Source organism: Protomyctophum parallelum (assembly GCF_964188405.1).
Source record: "Protomyctophum parallelum genome assembly, chromosome: 11".
Classification (NCBI taxonomy): domain Eukaryota; kingdom Metazoa; phylum Chordata; class Actinopteri; order Myctophiformes; family Myctophidae; genus Protomyctophum; species Protomyctophum parallelum.
The window spans coordinates 21,830,893-21,851,532 of NC_139707.1; the positions used below are offsets into that span (position 1 = coordinate 21,830,893).

Below are 20,640 nucleotides of genomic sequence, written 5' to 3' on the forward strand. Positions count from 1 at the left end.
GTGTGCCACTAATAACTCTATGGTGCCACAGTGCCACTGAACAAACTTACCTCTGACTGCGTGTCTCACTCAGCGTGTGTGCGTTGCCCTTTATGTAGAACAGTTCAACTTCAACACACTACTTGTTTTATTGCTCTGCCAACACTCACCATTTATCTGTCATGTGACGCTGACGGCTGACTGTGTACTAAGGTCACTCGTTCTTTGTTAATAACAGCAGCATTACAATACTGTACTAGGCAAACATTTGACTGAAAATTGCTTGCAAAACAGTGGGTGGGTAATCCAATAGGCTATGAATGGTTTATTCCAATTTACAGTAGGCCACTGTAGATTTATAAGGTAAAATGTAATTTTGTCTTCGGTAAAACAACTTGATACAAACATTAGTATACTTTCAAGATTCTGCAGTGATTTCATTAAAGGGCTTTAATATTGAGCATGTTGCCATCCACAGACTGCCTCAAAGCAAAGCAAAAACATTTAAACTCCAGACTTTCAAATGGAGAAGTGTTGACAAAATTATGACACATTTTTATTTCAGAAAGGATAACTTCGACATAATAGTTGGATACCCGGATGCAGTCAAACTCATTAAATGAAAACAGGTACTACTGCTAGGTTTAAAAACATGTTTTATTAGATCCGTGCCACACACCGACTAATTAAAAATAACAATCCTACAAAACTTGCTAGTTTTTTTGTTTGTTTTTTTACACAATATTTATAAATAAAATAACTTCAAGTACTCTGACCTGGTAAAGAAAACACTCTAGATGCCAGTGGAACACGTTTGAATAGACTAGTGCTTTCAAATGTCCCGTGTTTTTCTGGACGAGGCATGCTGCAGGAAATACAAGGAGATGAAACAAACTGCACTGTATCAGTTATGTTCATGAATCATGATATTTAGCTCAAAGGACTTACATTTTGTATGAGGGTCACCTGGCCTACACTGCACTGTGTAGTACAGACAGAGGCTACAGTACACACTGTAAAACAAGTAGTTGCATTAATGTCCACCACACTTTTTTCTTTTTTTTCCAAGGGCAGGCACTACCAATACTGAGAATACCACAGTGTTCTTGGGTGGATATACAGTACAGGCAATGTGTATTACTTTAAGACAAATATGAAATGCTACAATCACTCTAAGGCATAAACAATATTTGTAACAAGACTGTACTGTATGTACATATTATACATATTACAAATAAGACTTGCAAATATTGACATACAGTAAATGAACACTATATACATGTGTCAATGATGCTTCCCTGTGTTTTACAAGTAAGCAGTTGCAAACATTTATTCACAAATGCAACAGTATTACCGTACAAGTCTACTGGCTCCCTAGAGGCACAGAGCTGTAAACATATTTTTATCAACATGTTTCTTTTTTTATTGGCTTGTTGAATGGTTGATAAAAAAAACATTATTTATTTTTATTTATTTATTTTTAAACAGTTTTGCTACTTGGTACTTTTCTTCCTTTTCTTAGAAAACAAAGATTGGACCATTACAACATAAATATTAGACAAGAAATTAAATACATTCACTAGTATGATGGTAAAAGAAGAAACTTAAAAATCCTATTACAGTGGGAAACGTCTCTTCCAAGTCACAACATTGATAATTATGGAGTCAGTGCATTTCAATACAAGAAACAGTATTGCACTTAAAGATGCTCGTCCACTGTTTGTTTATTCTTTATAGTTACAGAAGGTGCATTTCTCTGCTCACACTGGATCAGTGTCAGAAATGTGTAGAATTACAATTGCGTATTCTTTTAGTGTTGCCAAAGAAAAGAGGGCCTTCAATGCTGGAATTGGAGTTTAATGTGTAGACATCTGGTCTCTGTAAAAATGAGTCAAAGCTACCTCAAAATATTTGCTTCAACAGTTCAGTCCATCGTTTTTCGAAGAATCTCCTCATGCTGTGGCCAGCCCGTCCAATATCAGAATTATCCTCATTATACTTTTCGCAGTTGTCAAAAACCAAGTTGACGTCGATGATGAATGTCTCCAAATTTAGATATCTGAAATCAATAGAAATTGAATTAAATTTCTGACATCAATGAATTATACAAATCTATGTAATGACGAGCTGAATGAGTAACCTCAAAAGACATTCAACATGAAAAACATGCATGGTACACAGCAAAATCCTCAGTGTACATTTATCTCTGAGAGGGTAGAAATGGACCGGTAAGGGTGTTTATACTGACTACAATGAACATACTGGCTGTTGACAAGCTTTTCTCTGATGGTGGAGAAATCCATGGGTTTCTTGATGATTTTCTTGTAACCGGGGACAGCTTTGGGGTTGACGGGCATGAGGAAGGGCCAGGCATCTTGATGCTCTTCAAGTTCAGCCAGCAGAACTCTGGGAGAATAAACCTCAGGTCAAATTAATAGGTCTACTATTTACAGAATAGTTTCTGCTCCTGATCTAAGGTCAGGAGTCAATACAGTTGTCCGGGCACCTAGGCTGCTAATGCAGACTGATAGCTGCGTGTCGCGGGTTTCGAATCCTGATCTTGACGACCTTTGCTGCGTGTCACTCCCCATCTCTCTCTCACCCTCAGTCTACTCTACTGTATACTATCAAATAAATGGAGAAAAAGACCAAAATAAAATTATTCATATACTAATTTCAAAAGTTGTATTATTTCTTCAACTCCATGGGAGCTGTAATTTGTAACAATACTCAAATTACTTTTCAATTCCTACACAAAAAATTGCTTAAAAAAAAGAAAAATCACATTGCATAATCTGTATGGTTAGTGTACTGTAAATATTCAAGGTAACGCAACAATATTGATGTCCGATCAAAGTAGAAGGAATATAACCACCTCTCAAATATTCTGCCATTTCTCATTTATTAGCTAGCTGCTAACATAAATGTCTGTGTCTCTTTTGTGCCCATACTGTATATGGATTATGGAATTTATGGAGATGACTATCTGTCTGTCTGCCTGTGTCTGAAGAGTGCTGCAAACTGACTGTAAAAAGTGGACTGGTTAAGTAATCAATTGGCAGGTGTGGGGTTGCCATGGCAATCAATTGGCTGAGGCAGATGCTGGAAATTGTACAGGTGAGGGGACTTTGGCTCATTAGGCCAACTGGCAGAGCCTGACCAGAGCCTTTTGTGGTGTTTCTGGACAACGATGTGTCCCACAGACTCAAGGCTACTGCACTCCCTGCGGGGGTGTGGAACGCGTGTGTCGAATTTGAAGTCGGTGGGGAAAACGATTCTCGAGTTACGTGCATTACAACTGTACACACACGCACGCAGACAGATGTGGTGCATTTATAGTTAGATGTTTATTTGTGACTCAAGCTGAGCCCCATCAGTATGATTACCAGGCTAACCTAATGAGCTGTAGTGTACAGCAGGAAGATATCACAATGACTATTCATACAGCAGCCAGCCTGCTCTTACGGTTACATCACACACAAGGAATGGAAAACCCCACCCTGGGTTAGGTTTCCTATCCCCATGTGAATATATGGTTAATGCAAGTGTCACTTCCATGGACATTCAAACATACCTGCACATTGCCAGGTCTTTGGCATTGTTGTCCTTTGCCGTTTTAGCTTTTTTCGCACAAGGGACAGGGCTGGTCTGCTTGGGCGGGTTTGTAGATGGACTCTCCTCTGTGTCCATCATTTTGGATTTCTTTGGCATGTTGCCGCTGCCGCTGCTGCTGCAGCAGCTGCTGCTGGGACTGGCGGCCTCATCCTCGCAGAGCTCTCCGACCACAGGCGGCTTCCTGTTCCGTTTTACCTCGCTGCCCTTCTTAGCCCCTCCAGCTGCTCGACTCGGCTGCTTCTTGCTGCGGGGGGATTGGTCACTCGCCTAAAAGACAGGAGATCTGCTTAGAATGCACTGTCTGCACCACCAAAAACGGACCATACTTGTCATTGTAAATTGAATTAACGCTATGCTTAAAGCATGCATTTGATTTTTCAACAGGTAAATTGACCAGAATAGACAGTTCTGAGACCATGTCAAATACATTTACTTAAAGGAACCCTTACAAACTAAATGAAAGTATACCTTTGATATGCAAGCAGGACAGAACCAGTCCCCCTCGGGTATTGTAGTGATCTTAGGTTTATGGCAGTATGTATGACAACCTTTATCACAGCCGTCACAAAGTAATAGGAGCTCCTCATTATCCCCCTTCTGACACAGTTGGCAGTACTGGAAACACACAAAGAAATGCGTCCTTTGAATATATTGTTAATAGTATACTTTTTATGGTTTTACTGAGTTGTTTGTGGCATTACATATAAATGTGTAAACCGTAAAGAAAAAAATCAATGAAGTGAGGGACGCTCTTATCATCGTACATCATCATGACGTAACATGCCGATTTGCTCAGACGTAAGTATTTATTCATTGTCAATGGAGATGTAAAAAAATACTGATTTATTCAGACAAATACTGTATGACGTAAATTACCCATTCATTGTCAATGGCATTTAATGTTTGTGTTAGCACAAAATAGCTGATTTGCTCGTCTACATACAATGTAATTGCTCCATTCATTGTCAAATGGAATTAATGTTTGTGTTAAGACGAAAATCTACACTATAGCTGAATATAGGAGAGGCTAGCGTCCCTCAAAAATAAAGATCATTCAACAAAGATAGGCTCTGCCATTAACAGACCACTTTCATGATGGATCGCTCCCAGGCGATAGACTTCTGCAGCTGGTGAACACAGAGGGACAGTTGAGCGGCACTGCGGACATCTGCGAGTGCTTTCCGCCAAAGTCTCATTCCTGGAGCCAGCTCCTCGTCCGCTCTTAGAGGGCACAGAGAACAGCAACGGTCAGCCATAACCACACAGTTGTCATCGCAGAGAAACAGTGGTGCGGCGAGAGCAAAAGGAAGAGCAAGTGACAGTGTTTAGTTTTGAGCAGCCAGTATTCAATATTAGATTACAATATAATCGCAACATTATTACATAGATTATAGTACACATTACACAAGTGTGTTTACTGTGTGACACATCATGCAGTTACACACCACTTTTAATCCAGACACAAGCACGGTCACCTCAGCAGGTGATAATTGAGGGGAAAGGGCACCTCGATGACAATGCACATATAGTGAAAGGGGTGCAGAACACTGTGGAGGCCCCGTGGTGAAGCAGAGGAAGCACGGAGAGAAAGTTGTCGTAGGAATGAGCGTGAGATGACCTACCCTTCACAATCACCACTACAGGCTGGTGCAGATGCGGGCATAGTGACCGTACCCACATGGTCCAGTCTGATCTGAATGGTGGTACTTAATGGACTCTTCAGGTACCTTCGCTCGATGTTCCTCTCCAGCTCGGACAGCCGAGTGACGGCGATATCGAGGGGGTTGTTTGGGCGACGAGCGACGCCACCGGGACGCTCCTCGTGGCTGGCACCTCGCTCGCCCTCGCGCAACGCGTCCAGTGAGGAGAAGGGTTTGTGTTCGTGATAGACGAGATCCTCCCTCTCCGACTGGGGCTCGGGGTGCATCCATCCCTTGGAGGCAAGCAGAGACAGATCAGTACCAATAACATCAGGGATCTTCATATACAAGTATGGGCATATCAATCTGACCGGCGGTTCTGGACAACCACCATTCTGTCCCACTTTACAACGGGCACCGCAATTTCCCGGATCCTTGGCGATCCGCACGCCGAGTTTGAAGCAGTGTTGTTTTTGTCAGGCATGACGATAACGTAAATGACGACATCAACGGCCCTTTTTTCAGTACGAATATCTGACGTTGACGGAATAAATACAAGATTCAGGACCAGACTGATGAGCTAAACAGCTCTCTTGGTTGACTAAAATATGACGAAGACGTGTGTGGGTTTTCGTTGACGAGACGAGACTAGACAAACAACGTTTCAGAATGCATGGAAATGTTCCGGCAATTGTGCGTGCAAGAATATCAGAAATGCTGCCGCTATTACGGCTGTGATTTTTTCTATCGCATCGCACCCGTTTAAAGATAAACAGCGTGAGCTACTGCTAACACAAGCCGTTTCTTACAATGGAGATCTGCGAGCGAGGAACCTGGATGTGAAAACATGGTAATCTGCCCTATTTGGCACAGCTAACTGGCCTCTATCACCATTCACCACCCTGTGGTTAATTCATGAAAACCTTTGCTTTTTTGGGAAATGTTTTGAAGTAATAATAATTAACACCACGAACGCCCGGGGGTATTTAGGACCATTAAATCAGGACGCCCAGCAATTTGTTTCTCCAGGAGGTATTTCAAGATGGCTCCGCGCCATTTCGGAGTAGCTAGATGTAGCGAAAACACTCCGAGGCGATCAACAACAACGGGACGTATGATTAATTCTAACACGACTAGTGACGGGACCGCCATGGCCCGTCAAAAACATGATCTTTGATTAGAATTAGACGGATTGATTTAGATCAAGAGTTATTCACGTTTTAAGATTTTCGGTCTCATCCACTAAAATGGGGGTGGATGACGTCCCAACCGGAAATGACATCGAATGTTGCCCAACAGGTGCTCCCAGCTTGTGGAGCGATGCGCTCCGTTATGAGTTCCGTCCTTTTATTAATCTCCGTCCTGAGCGTCGAGCGTTACTATTTGATAGGACGGAGACCTCCGTTTATGCCGCTCAGGGTGTTAAAGACAAAATGTAGTAAACAAAAAATAAGGTGACCCACAAATTGACCAGTTTGGGAAGGAGTGGACTAGTGACTAGCCTCGGGTCTGCCTACGCCCCCAGCCAGTGTAAAATACCCGGTAACCTGAGACCTCTCGTGGCTTATTGCTTTTCTAAAACGGTTACAAACATATAGCAATATTAACCTAATAAAACTATTGAATTCACAAAAGTAGCTAGGCTTTGCGCCACTAGAGCGAGCAACATCATTTCCTTGTTGTGCTCCAAGTAGGCTATGTGACGGGAGAATAGCGCTTGATGTATTTACGGGGCTGCCTGGAGCCACACATTCACAGTTATATGAGCCGGGCGGTGCTTAGACGCCCGCACGGCATGTGTTTGTAAAGCAATCAAGCGCTCCCCTTCCCCAGTTGAGCTACAAGGCTGTAGGATGATACAAAGTGATTGAAGGAGTGGGTTATCGGTGAAATTTACACCGGTCACGTGACGGTAACCAGACAATCAGAATGAAGTATTGGGACTACCCGTTTTAGAAATAGGATTAGTCAACTCTCTAATGGTTTCAGTCAGTGTACCTTGACCTGCAGGCTGGCAGAGGTGACTCTCCTCTCCAGCTCCTCCACTTGCTGCAGCAGGCCGATGTCCACCTCCATGGCCTGCTCCTCCACACACCAGAGAGCCACAGTCTCCTCGCTCACCTGCTGTTCCTCCAGCCGCGTCACGTCAATCACGGCCACTGTGCAAAAGACATCATCAGACTGGGTCTAAGACAGGCTTGGCATTACAGTATATGATAATACTATTAGGAGGATTTATTTTTGAGCGGCGCTATCCCCTCCTAGATTCAGGAAGTAGTGTAGATTTTTGTCCTAACACAAACATTAAATGCCATTGACAATGAATGGAGAATTGATGCCATATGTAGACAAGCAAATCGGCTATTTTTGTCCTACACAAGGATTAAATTCCCATTGACAATGAATGGATGATGTACGATGATAAGAGCGCCCCTCACTTCACACAGGTGTGATTTTTATTGGATTTCTTGTCAAGTTTTAGGACTTGTTCAAGTCAGCATGCTTGGTATATGCCGGGCTTCATCTCAATCTGTCAATATTTGGTCTCATTTGAAACGTTTGCTTAAATCATGTTAACATTGACAGATGCAATACTGTATATCAAAACCATTAATGGACATCACGTTTAATATTTAATATTAAATAATAAATTTCCATTAGATCTATGACACTGAGGTTGTCATGTGTGTTCCCCTGCCCAAAGCACCATAACTTGTCAAAGTTGTCTGCATCCCCATCCCCGGCGGGGAGAGCAGAGTGGAAGAGTGCTCACCATCTTTGTTTTTGGCACAGGCCTGGGCCATGTACTCCATATGCTTCTGAATCTGTTTCTGCAGGGCTTTCTCTCTGATGCCTCGGCTGTGAAGGGCCTTGACTAGAGTCTGAAGTTCCACCATTTCTGACAATTTCCACCAGCCACGCTGCATCTCTGTGTACGTACGTGCACACACACACACACACACACACACACACACACACACACACACACACACACACACACACACACACACACACACACACACACACACACACACACACACACACACACACACACACACACACACACACACACACACACACACACACACACACACACACACACACACACACAGTCAATTACAAGTCATGTAATATTCACCATCTCTAACCATCTTTACAATTATAACACCATCTGAGCATTGTATATATTCCGTCTGTGTGTGTGTGGCACTGTACCATGCTTACCGTCAGGGATGGGCTGAGGACTTGTGTAGTCCTGGTTCTTGGCTGCTTCCACAGCAGCAGGAGACGGGGCAGAAGAGGGTTTGTCGCTGGGGGGTTCTGGGGTCTCACTCTTGCTGGTGGAGACACTGGGTGCCAGGAACTGGTTGCCACTTGCACTCCCATTCCCCTCGGCATGCTGGTAGGCCAGAGCCAGCATGGGAGAGAGAGGGCTGCCAGGGAAGGTCAGGTTGGCGCTTGTCACCCCACTGGGCCAGCCACAAAATGGCAGTCCTGTCTGATGAGCGCCACACTTCACTTGCTGAAAGTTGAGAATACACAGTATGGTGAACTACATGCATACGTCAACATAGATCTACTGACAAACACATGCTACCGCCAACTAAAGCACATTAGTTTATCCGTTTTTCTTTGTCAAAATATTATGGTAGAGGAATTTGTCATTTAAGCCCGTCTGATGGATGATATACATCTCAGACACAATCCTGAGCGATCGAGAATACAATTGAGATGCTGTTACCAACCTGAACTGCGGACAACGGCAGGTTATTGATCCCGGCATGGTTTCCGGAGCCAGCTGTGACTAGGGGATTAGGGGAGACAGAGGAGGAGGGTGACATCGGCCTGGAAGTGTGGGCAGCCTGGGGAGGCGGGGAGGAGGAGGGAGGGTGGGGCGGCGTGGGGCCGGCGGTGACCGAGGACTCGTCGCAGGGAGAGCGAGGCAGCAGGCTGAACCAGTGGCCAGTCTTCTCCGTCAGCACCCGGAAGAGCTGGTCGTTGGGGAGCGGCGGCTGCATCTCCGCGCCGGTGTTGAGGTAGGAGGAGCCGAGGAGAGACGGACCCAGCTGGGAGGAGGAGGAAGAACAGTGGTGGAAAGTAGCTAAGTACATTTACTTAAGTACAATGTTGAGGTATTTGTACTTTACTTGAGTATTTCCAAATTCCAATACTTTTACTCCACTACATCAGATCCAAATATTGTACTTTTACTGCACTACATTTAACTAGTAACTTTTAGTTGGTACTTACTTTGTAGATTCCCGATTATTATTACAAAACATACATTAACCACTTCAGCCCTACATTTCGACCATTTGAAAAAAGCCGATCAACAGGCTCACAATGCGTTGCGGCATTGTGAGCTTGTAGATCTGTACCTCATTGTGAGCTTGTAGATTTGCTATTTTCAAAGGATTTTTATACATTTTGAAAACTTGAAACAGGACATTCTGCATAATGAGTACTTTGTGCTTTCAGTACATTTTGATGCCAATACTTTTGGACTTACTTGTAACGGAGTACTTCTACATTGCAGTATTGATACTTTTACTTGAGTAAAATAGTTGCATACTTTTTCCAACACTGAGGAAGAAGAAGAAGCAGCGGTGGGTGGAGGGCTGCAGGGGCGCATGGCCTCGGAGGCGGGGACAGGGGGAGGAGGCGTGGAGGCTTGGATCTTTGCAGGATAACCACTCCGACCGGTGGGACAGACGCCGTCCGATTCCGGGAACATCTTGGCCACCTCGAGAAGTTTGCTGAGCTTGGAGAAAGAGCCAGGCTTCTGGAGGAAGAGGTTGAGGCAGTCTCTCTGTCCCATTGTGAATGGGCTCTGTGCTGCGAGGCAGTCTCTCTGTCCCATTGTGAATGGGCTCTGTGCTGCGAGGCAGTCTCTCTGTCCCGTTGTGAATGGGCTCTGTGCTGCGAGGCAGTCTCTCTGTCCCGTTGTGAATGGGCTCTGTGCTGCCAGGAGGCAGTCTCTCTGTCCCGTTGTGAATGGGCTCTGTGCTGCCAGGAGGCAGTCTCTCTGTCCCGTTGTGAATGGGCTCTGTGCTGCCAGGAGGCAGTCTCTCTGTCCCGTTGTGAATGGGCTCTGTGCTGCGAGGCAGTCTCTCTGTCCCGTTGTGAATGGGCTCTGTGCTGCCAGGGGAACTACTGCTTTCTCCTCTTCCTCCAGCTGCTCCCGTTTGACTTTCATCACCTGATGTGTCCTCATCTGTCTCTCACGCTCCTTCTCCGTCTCATCAGACCCTGCGAGACACAGACGAAAATCACTTCCGTTAACAACGTTTACCGCTGGTAGGCCTGTCACTATAATGCAAGCCATGTTTAAATGTTTAATCCCCCTAGATAACATCCGTCTCGTCACCATGCTTTATTCTGTTTTTCTCTGTACCAATTCAGAGGGATGACCGCTCCTGGTGGGTTTAAAATAAACAGCTTGTCATACAAAACAGAACAATGGAACTTTCTGACAGATGGGTAACCGGCAGCAGCTGAAGGTAATATTAATTGTGCGTATATTTCATACCAGCATGGCTGTTAAACTTAATGCTGGCACACAGAAATACCAAAATTAAACATTATGCTGTTTATGCATCTGTGAATAATGATCCTGATTATCTTCGTTGGTAAGCTGGTGTTCGTGTGTCAATCTGATTGGATGCCGGCCAAAGAAATATACTTCACATTTGCATAAAGTTTAGACAATCTAAACATTTTTTCTCCTCGCCTGCATCCAGCTGCAGTCGATACCACAATCTTTGGTGCAGGATTGATGCCTGCTTCCATACAATATCAATGATATGGAAGCAACAAAACAACAAATCACCTCTGTCTGCCATTTTGAACCATCAAGGGTCTCACCTTCACTGCTTCCCATGCCTTCGATGAAGACACCGCCGCAGTGCGGCAGGACCCAGTAGCGCCTCTTGTAGCGGTCCTGACCATACACCATGGAGCGCAGAAGCTGAGAGGACTCGAACAGCTTGCGCCTGATCTGACTTTGTTGCTATGGAGACATAGGGCATGTCAACACAATAATTGTGTGTTAATTTAGCAACGAGATGACACTGTACAGAAAATAATAATAATAATAATTTCTCTCGACCTTATCAGGTGTAATTACCTTGGATGATTTCTCGATCTGCTTCTCCAGCTCCTCGACGCTGGCTGTCTGGTCACTGTCGTCCTGGATGAAAATATCTCATTAGTGTGAGGCTGGCGGTCGGGCTGACATTTACTACTAGAAAACAAACAACGTCAGGGTCACTCCTCACTAACCTCTTCTTCGCAGGCGTCCGCTTTCTTCCCTTTTTTCCCCCCGGCCTCTTCTTCGTCTTCATCATCGTCCTCGTCCTCGCTGTCCTCATCTTCGTCCTCATCATCGTCGCTGTCCACATCTTTCCTCTTGCGCTTGCGTCCTGCAGTGGGCGTGCCGAGGGCCTGGCTGTCCTCTCCACCTCCGCTGCTGTCCCTCTTCCCCGTCTTTTTGGCATGGACACTCCTCAGTCTCAGAGACAAAATCAGAACGAAAAATGAGAGTCGGACGATACCGTATAGAGGCACATTACATTGAGTCTATTCAATAAAAGACTGGTTATACTATTTCTCCTTATGTCGCCAACCTAAACAGATTATTTGAGATACATCGACTAGTTGTGGCCGCCTTCAACTTAAATAAGATGAGAGCAGTTGACTGATTAAGGCAAAAATAGTTATATATATACTCACTTGCGAAGCTTGCCCTCAATGAACCATTTGTCTTTCCTTAAGTTGGTCATATGATCTATGTTTTTGTCAATCTCACTGAAAGAAAGGTGACATCATCAACATTATGATTAATATGACCAATTCTGTTGAGAAAATAGAAAAGGAAAGAATGCTGAAACAGATCTCTATGACCTATGAGTGCATTATGTATGTATACTATGGTTTGATTATGCCTTATGCAAGAAGGTGCACCACAGATATCAGGATTGTTTTTTGAAGAAAATTCAAATGCCATGTACAGTAGAATTAAATTGAACACACACACACACACACACACACACACACACACACACACACACACACACACACACACACACACACACACACACACACACACACACACACACACACACACACACACACACACACACACACACACACTTTATTAATTAATTTGCAGTTACCCATGAAGCAGTTTGCTAGCTTAGCTAATAGCTATCACGTGGCAGAATTTAGTATACCGGTAGTCAGATTGAAAATACATCACCTCAAAATATTTAAGGCCTTTCAAAAGTGAATGTAGTACAATGTAATACCTTGGCCTTGTGTTTCAAAGTGTACCGAAGAGACCACATGGAAAAGGAATGACAGATTAAAACTATATGGTGAAATTGTCCATAAGAATCAATATGACTTACAGTATACTATTCCATTTGATGCTTGTAGCACATTATTAAAAATTAAAATCCCAATGAATAAAAACACATCAGTACTGACCCCTCAATCAGATTCACAATCTGGTGCTCTTTGCTTGCATCGGGCATAATGAATGGCACAGTGAACGCATTGCACTGGATAATATGCACAGGTCAGCAAACGTCAGGCAGCTTTAAGCATCACATAGGCCGCTCACCTAACTACAGCTTTACTACAGCAGAGCTCATTGACCAGGAAGGCCAACATGGAGGCCTTCTGTGAGGGCGTATGAGCTTGGAATGCCTTAGTCTTCAGGCTGAGGGCCAAGTCAGCCAAGTCTGTGTGCACACAATGTTCCTCCATGTAGATCTGCAGGATCTCAGAAACATTCTCTCGGGTAATCTCCACGTTAGTCAGGTGGTCTCCTAAGGCCGTCTTGGTCTGAGACAGAGAAAATACCTTCAAACACAGCTTCAATCTTATTTTTCTCCCCCAAACACAGCTTCATCGCGTGTTTCAGTAAATCAGTAGATTGGTTATTAAGCAAACCAATGTGTATAGGCCAACTGTAAGCCCTCAGATTAGAGGGGAGAATAACATTTAGAGGGGACAGGCGGAGCACCCTGTCATTTCCAAGGAGAATCCCTTTCCAAGTGCTGTACAGTACATGGCTGCGTAATAGGAGGCAGTCAGCTGGGTTCCTTGAAGAAAATAATGGAAAGTCACGTAAAGGCGTGACTAAGCCCTACAGAAAAGCATGGAGAAATGGCTTTGGGGATAAATTAAAAATTCTGGTTTAAACTGCAGAGGCGCATTAAGAGCTCTAAACACTGATACCCTCCAATACAGATAAGCCTCTTCATTTAGCCACAGAGAGATATTGATAACAATTCAATTCAATCACCCTACTGCAGCGCACACTGCAGTACAGAGCACTCTAGAACCACTTTATATTGTGCCGACACTTAACACGAATATGCACAAGATGTAGCCTAGTAACCAAAAAGTGAACCCGGACATGTTGAGTACACCAAGGTTTTATGTTAGAGATGTTTAGTATGGATCCCCAGCATGTAGAAACTGCCGGATGCTAACTTGAGCAATTTTCATAATTGGCATAATATGTGACCATACCATTAACAACCTATAGAAGGCGAAATATTCAAAATTTCTTAATTTTTTATCTAGCATGTGACGTGTCAGACTAGGGGGTTTTCATGATGCTGAATCCATTCCAAGCATTAGTTTTGCAGCCCACCCAATGTGCTGTAATCATCAATTTGTGATGACGGCATTGGCCATTTTTAGCCCAATGAGTGTTTTTTTGCAAAACGAATGCTTGGAATGGATTCAGCATCATGAAAACCCCCTAGTTTGAACATCACATGCTACATAAAGCATGATGACATTTTGAATATTTTGCCTACTATAGGTTAATGGTATGGGCACATAATATGCCAATTATGAAAATTGCTCAACATATGCAAGGTAGCATCCGGCAGTTTCTACATGCTGGGGACCCATACTAAACATAAAACCTTGGTGTACTCAACATGTCCGGGTTCACAATGGGGCTCTATGGGCTGGGTACTAGACTAATGTGATAGATGCTGCTGCTGAATTATGATCAGTGGAACGGTTGACTCTTACCCTGTGTCCAGGGGGCAAACCTGGGTCGCACACAGCCTCGGAGAGCATGCGGACCAGCAGGTCCTGCACTTGGCCCGTGCAGTCTCCGATGTTGAGCAGACCCTCCTGCAGCACGCTCAGGCTGGGCACGTGGGCACTCACGTCCAAACGGATCACCTTGCCGAAGCTGCGCAGGAACTGCATCACCATTAAGCAGTCGGAGAAGGCGGCTCCCGGTAACAGCAGGCCGGGAATGCGGGACAAGTCTGGCAGAGGCTACGGTGAGACAAAGATTTAAGCACATCGCAATAATTGCGGTGGCCCTCTGCACCTACTGTCAGAAGGCTCACAAAGAAATAAACTTTGTGGATCAATAGCAGAAGTGCTTTGTGACAGACTAGAAAGCCATTGAGGCTTAAGGGTGTGAGATGTGACAAAAAGTTGCAATCTCCAGGGATACAATCTTAGTCTTAGAGAGCTTATTCCCCAGAAAGGTTCACCGAAGTAATTTATACTCCCATGTCAGCCATGTCACCTGTACGCTAATATTGTTTGTGTAGGTTTCGAGTCCGGAGGGAGCGCTTGTTTTACCCTGCCGGCTACTACTAGTAGTAGCTGGTAATGAGCACCCACGTAGGCCTGCGCGGGCGGGGCTTACTCACCCTGTAATACAGACACAGAACCCATGCTATTTTTTCCCCAACAACTACTACGACTTATTTTTTGGACAATAAGGTAATTTTTGTGAGGTTAGGCTTAGGTTAGGTTTAGGCATAGTTTTTGTGAGGTTGGACTCGCCACCTACTGTACAGACCCAAATATCGTGACCTGTACAGTGTACTGTATGTAGAGTACAATTACTTTGGTTGGTGTCATAGCATTATCAGCCACTTGATGGCACTCTTTAGACCTGTATCGACCATTTCATTTTAAGCACAGATGCATTTCATGTTAATCACCAATTTTAGTCACAAAAACAAAATATTTGCTGTTCACACACTTCAGGTACTTTCTTCAATATGCAGAGATGTAAGATGAAAGCTCTCTCTCTCTCTCTCTCTCTCCAGGTGATGCTAGTTGGTCAAAGCCATACTGTGCATTTTACATTACAGATTCTCATTTCCATTTCCCTACACATTTCCATAACAATGTGAATACCTTATGATCTGCTAAGCACATGTCTTCATTTGGCTTCTTCAGCTCCTTTGCAATTTCCAGCTCCAGCCTCCTAAGCTCCAATTTCCTCTCCTTATTTAACCGTTTCTCGTCCTTCTTCTCCTGCTTCAGCCGCTCTCTCTCCTAGGGCCGAGTAACAGACCAGTTAACAGAGTGCACTATCGGCACCGTTGCAGACTATTGTGTTAAGGATTATGTCTTTACAACTCACCCGAGCACTATGACTTGCTTATGAATTGCTTTTACAGAAAATTGCTATGGGGGACAATTCTTAGTTTTATTCACACTTCATAATAGTTTAACCTCTCAAACCCAATACACTTGGTTGTACGTCAAATAAAGAAAACAGCAGATGAGCTTGTAGCTGCGCCATTTTAAATGAATGTTTGCCTATTATGACATGCCCAGAATAAGGACGCTAGGGTTCATGTGACAAAAAAGGGTTAACAGTGGATAGGCAGAGGCACACATGTATGTCTCTTTTCCATTACGATGGGTAACCTTCCATAAACTGACATTTTCCAGAACCCAAGGCGATTTCTTGCGTTCCCACATAACTTCTGGGTATGATGATACCATCTATACTGTTTTTAGACTGATGCTAGGTTCTTGGTTTACCTATGATCAACTAGTATACGACATTTGAATGATGTGCGTTTACCTTCCTTTGTGTAAGTCGCTCTGGATAAAGAGCGTCGGCTGAATGTCTGAATTGTAAGTTGTACGATTATTTAGGGACACTAGCCCCTCCTATTGGCCAGAATGAGATTCTGGCATCATGTATGACGACGTATGATGATAAGAGCGCCCTTCACTTCACACAGGTGTGATTTTTGAGGGCCTACTGTATACACAGCGTTTGTCCCCACAAGTCTCAATATTGCCATTGACAATGAAAGGAGAAATTAGGTCAAATGTCCAACACCAAATATGACGTACATTTTGTCCCCACAAGTCTCAATATTGCCATTGACAATGAAAGGAGAAATTGGGTCAAATGTCCACCAAATACGATGTAAATTTGTACGATGACAACAGCGCCCCTCACTTCACACAGGTGTGATTTTTGTTTGTTCACGTCATAAAAACGAAATAGTGAAAATAGTCCATCTTCAACTTATGACAATAATAATAATAATAATAATTATTATTATTATTATTAAGAATTTAGTTCTGGGTTCCGAGAATTACTACTACTACCTCCTGAGCAGGGCCCAAATTAGGTTCTGGGGACCTTATCTGAAATCCGATCCATAGTGTATGGAAACAAATCTAGAACCCATGAAATACTCTTCGTTCTTCTAGTGGAAAAGAGCCAATAGTTTCACAGTGATTTGGCCGAGTTGGAAAGTACAAACCTCTACTTTCTTACGGGCCTCCATGGCCTTCATCAGCATCATGTGTTGCCGGCGTCTCTCCCTCTCCTGACGGAGTCACACACAAACATATTCACACACTGGCCGACGGTAAGAGCATAGCTGTTAATGTGGAGACGACTCACAATGGCGTGCACAAGAGAAGCAAAACGGACAGGAAGCCACAGTCACAAAGTTACAAAATACAAAGCTGTAAACATTACAGTGTGGTTAATGTTCAGAGGGTGGTGTGATGGCAACCGAAAAGCAAGTGGCAAGGCGTCATGTAGTAACAAGGGAAATGTCAAAACAAACTAAGCATAAGTTCAAAGTTAGAGTAATCTGAGCATGTTGGTAATAAGCAGGCCAGACATTCTATAGCTGCTTCTAGAATTATTAGTTATATATAGATCATCTAAGGTGTTACTGATATAAGCAAAAAGTATCAATGTTAGTTTATTTTCAAATTAGCATACTTTATTTAGTATGAAAATGTAATTATTAAAAAAGTCATCACTGTCTGTTTTTTGTTCTATTGAGAGGAAGTAACATTTTAATGATGCGAGTCCCTTAAATCAGTGTCGGCATGAACAAAACTGTATACTGATTATTGTCTGCCTGTGTCTGCAGGGAATTTGTTTAACATATGGCATGTCTAATTGATTCGAAAACTTAATATATAATCAATCCAATAAAAACAAAAACAATGCATGGATGGTAGGTGTTTTGGGCTATGAGAGGGCATTGCAACTTGTAATGATTTCTGAAAGGGCCTAGGCTTTTTTTTCAGGCAGATAAAGGATGTGTTTTCTCTGAGAGACAAATGGAGCAGACGTATGCATTGCACTACCGTGCTGGAAAAGCCATGCAGAAGAGGATGTAGTGTGACTGCAGCCAATGCTACACTGGATGCGCTGCTATGATGACAACCATTTATCACAACAAAGTTCACGATGCGGTGTTAGATGTACAGAAACAAACATACCCATACCATATCTAGTCTATGCCTCTCCAACTCCTGGTAAAGAGAGTTGTCAAAGTATTATGAAACAGAAAAAAAAACAGAAGGAAGAAAATAAAATAAAAATCACACAAGAAAGCCAAGATTGTAAGAATCTGCCCACCCACACCTCTAGAACACTGTTTCCCAAACACTGGGTCGGGACCCATTTGTGGGTCGCAGACACATTTGTATAGGTCCCTTTATTTATTGTTTTTAATAGTTATTTCAAAACGCAAAACTTTTCATGAATTCAAAACAATTTATTCCCCACCAGCAATTTCATGAAGAAATAAGAAACAAATCTAAGCAATTCCATAAATTAGAAAACAAATGTTTAAGAAGTAGTGAAAATAGACGATCTACAAGCTCACAACGTGGTGCGGAGCGTTGCGTTGTGAGCTTGTAGATCTGCTATTTTCACACGTTTGAGTTCCGTGGAGACATCACATTTCTCTTTTGGGTCATGGGCTAAAGAGTTTGGGAACCACTGGTCTAGAACAAGCTAGAGCCATCAGAATCAAAATAAGTAATAATAAAAATAATAATTTGACAGTTCATTTGACAGGGTACAATGCAGTTGTTAATCAATTAGGCTACAACAGATTGTGGTCATTGGAACCCTTTCTCCAAGAGATTAAAGAAGAATAGCATGTGAAAGTGCCCTGTACTGTACAGATCTGAGAGCAAAATGCCTACCTGGTGCTTCAATATAACAGCATGCTGTCTCCGCATCTCCTTCTCCTTAAGGAAAGAGATTAAACTCAATTAAAAACCCAAACATATTCACATCTCCATTATATAAATAGCTGACACAAACGGATGGGCTCTCTCTGCGTCTTCTACAACAGACAGGCACAATCCCACTAATCTGATTGACAGGCACACAGCCTGGGAAGGTATTGAGCTAATGTGAAAATGGAAATGCCTCATCGTTTTCCAGAGACACGTAGAAGGCATGCGGAGGATGCAGCCTCCGTTTTTATGACACTGATTAGCATGGAAAAGGTCTGCACTAGGTGCCAGTGGAAATTCTCCTTAGCATTGAGAAGCAGTCCCCTGCAGCGATGAGCATTACTTTACATTCACCTAAATGAGGCAATGAGGGACGGAGAAGGTGGGTGTGGGGGTTGGGGGGGTACAGACAGGTGCACAAGGGAGAATCATGCGAGTTGACTGGGAATGAGCAGTGGGCTTTGTTATGTTAGGTAGTGTATGGCTTGAGGCAAAAGTGGGCCACAACACTCACAGTTAATTCTTAAAGCACATCTAAACTAACCTTGCTTCGTTTCTCAGCCTCCAATATTTTGGCATTGACTGCTTCTTCCTTCTTTTTCCTTTTTGCCTGTGCATGCAAAACAGGTCTTCAGGTCATGCACCACAACCACATGACACATTTGACATGTCTCATTCAAAAACAAAACACACCTGGGCGTTCAAAAACCAGGCAACCTTTACAAAGAAATTCATCGGAATACAGTGCACGGTACTATAGTGAATGCAGTTATAGCTTCCTCAAAGTAATGTAGCCCCTATTCATACAAAGGTTATGCAATGCAAAGATTGCAATTAATTAATATCGAATTAGTCATAATTTAAGCAATCATGATTAAAGTATTTGAGGTCAGGTTTTGATTCAAATCTGAAAGAAAAAAGCATTTATTTTTTTAATAAGAAAATAGTTAAGTAACAGAAGTTATATCTACCTCTTAGATAACTATGGAGTATTGGTATTGTCTTATGAACAGCAGCAGTCTATCACAGACGCTAAAACGAGCCAGTGGCTTAAGCTTGTAATGTCAAACATAACATATTGCTATCTTGTTCAATGAGATAATAATTTCCTCCCATTAAATGCTAAAAAGACAAAATGGCTATGGCGCTTAGGAAAGACCAGCACAGGCAGTCCGAATGAATTTAACAATTTCTATCAGTAATTATAACCCCAATAAAATCCTGTTAAGAGGCACTTGCCAAGCGTGTCAACTGAAATTTGATTTATAAAAGCTAAAATACTTCACCTATCCATAGCAACGTCTCTGGCACCTTTGACTTAATGGCAATATTCTATGTTCGACACCATGGTCTGAGGAGCTTTTAATATTCAATGGCATTTTCGTAGAAACCCAATTAAGCATTAGTCACATACAGTTGTCAGACGTGACAAAAGTGCAACCCCATAATTTAGGAATAGCCTTTGGTTGGTCTTTATAAAAATCCCATCAACAGCAGAAAGGAAGTGTTTCAGAATGTTTCTGCAATAACTTTCAGGACCAACCTCAAGAATTTGCTGTGCACGGAGTTCTTTCTCCATACGAATTTGCTGAATGCGCTTGATCTTCTCCTGGTAAAAAGGATGAGAGCAAGATCAAATGAATTAACTTTTAAGTCATGCATGTTATAGAGCGGGGAGTAGTGTGTGTGTGTGTGTGTGTGTGTGTGTGTGTGTGTGTGTGTGTGTGTGTGGTGGGGGGGGGGGGGGGGGTTTGAAGAAGCAGTGGTTCTATGCAGATCTTGAAGGTTAGCATCTTCCCTTTAGAATTTCAAAGCAACTCAACTGTGCTTTAAATTATTTCACATTGGAGGGCACATACAGTACCCTGAATACCATTTGTTTGTCGATGCCACCAGATAAAAACAATCTTGTCAAGTAATGCAGGCAGTTTGGTCCACAAAAAACCTTACTTGCTGTTTGAAAATCTTCATGTGTTCCTTCTTTTTTCGCCTCTCTTCAGCAGCCATGATTGCTAGAAGACACAAATCAATTAAGCTTCTGTTATACAGAATGTGGTCAGGATTATAAGTGATAAGGATAGATAAGTGAAGGTCCGATTAGAAG

General features: G+C 43.0%; 1 protein-coding gene across 1 annotated transcript in view; it reads right to left on the bottom strand.

Annotated features, from left to right (window-relative positions):
- Positions 1 to 546: 546 nt before the first annotated feature.
- The window catches only part of baz2bb (bromodomain adjacent to zinc finger domain, 2Bb), a 70,252-nt gene continuing 50,158 nt past the window's right edge, over positions 547 to 20,640 (bottom strand). Inside the window, exons 16-39 of the mRNA XM_083777179.1 lie at positions 20,487 to 20,548; positions 20,080 to 20,145; positions 19,081 to 19,146; positions 18,501 to 18,545; positions 17,793 to 17,819; positions 16,805 to 16,870; positions 15,429 to 15,569; positions 14,292 to 14,546; positions 12,859 to 13,082; positions 11,967 to 12,041; positions 11,517 to 11,745; positions 11,362 to 11,424; positions 11,100 to 11,244; positions 9,808 to 10,484; positions 8,981 to 9,301; positions 8,460 to 8,757; positions 8,008 to 8,163; positions 7,233 to 7,393; positions 5,217 to 5,527; positions 4,680 to 4,815; positions 4,063 to 4,209; positions 3,554 to 3,861; positions 2,242 to 2,385; positions 547 to 2,038 (exon numbers count right to left, since the gene is read on the bottom strand). Coding sequence (XP_083633305.1) covers positions 1,882 to 2,038; positions 2,242 to 2,385; positions 3,554 to 3,861; positions 4,063 to 4,209; positions 4,680 to 4,815; positions 5,217 to 5,527; positions 7,233 to 7,393; positions 8,008 to 8,163; positions 8,460 to 8,757; positions 8,981 to 9,301; positions 9,808 to 10,484; positions 11,100 to 11,244; positions 11,362 to 11,424; positions 11,517 to 11,745; positions 11,967 to 12,041; positions 12,859 to 13,082; positions 14,292 to 14,546; positions 15,429 to 15,569; positions 16,805 to 16,870; positions 17,793 to 17,819; positions 18,501 to 18,545; positions 19,081 to 19,146; positions 20,080 to 20,145; positions 20,487 to 20,548 — 4,280 coding nt within the window. The 3' untranslated portion in view covers positions 547 to 1,881. The remainder of the gene's footprint in view (positions 2,039 to 2,241; positions 2,386 to 3,553; positions 3,862 to 4,062; positions 4,210 to 4,679; positions 4,816 to 5,216; positions 5,528 to 7,232; positions 7,394 to 8,007; positions 8,164 to 8,459; positions 8,758 to 8,980; positions 9,302 to 9,807; positions 10,485 to 11,099; positions 11,245 to 11,361; positions 11,425 to 11,516; positions 11,746 to 11,966; positions 12,042 to 12,858; positions 13,083 to 14,291; positions 14,547 to 15,428; positions 15,570 to 16,804; positions 16,871 to 17,792; positions 17,820 to 18,500; positions 18,546 to 19,080; positions 19,147 to 20,079; positions 20,146 to 20,486; positions 20,549 to 20,640) is intronic.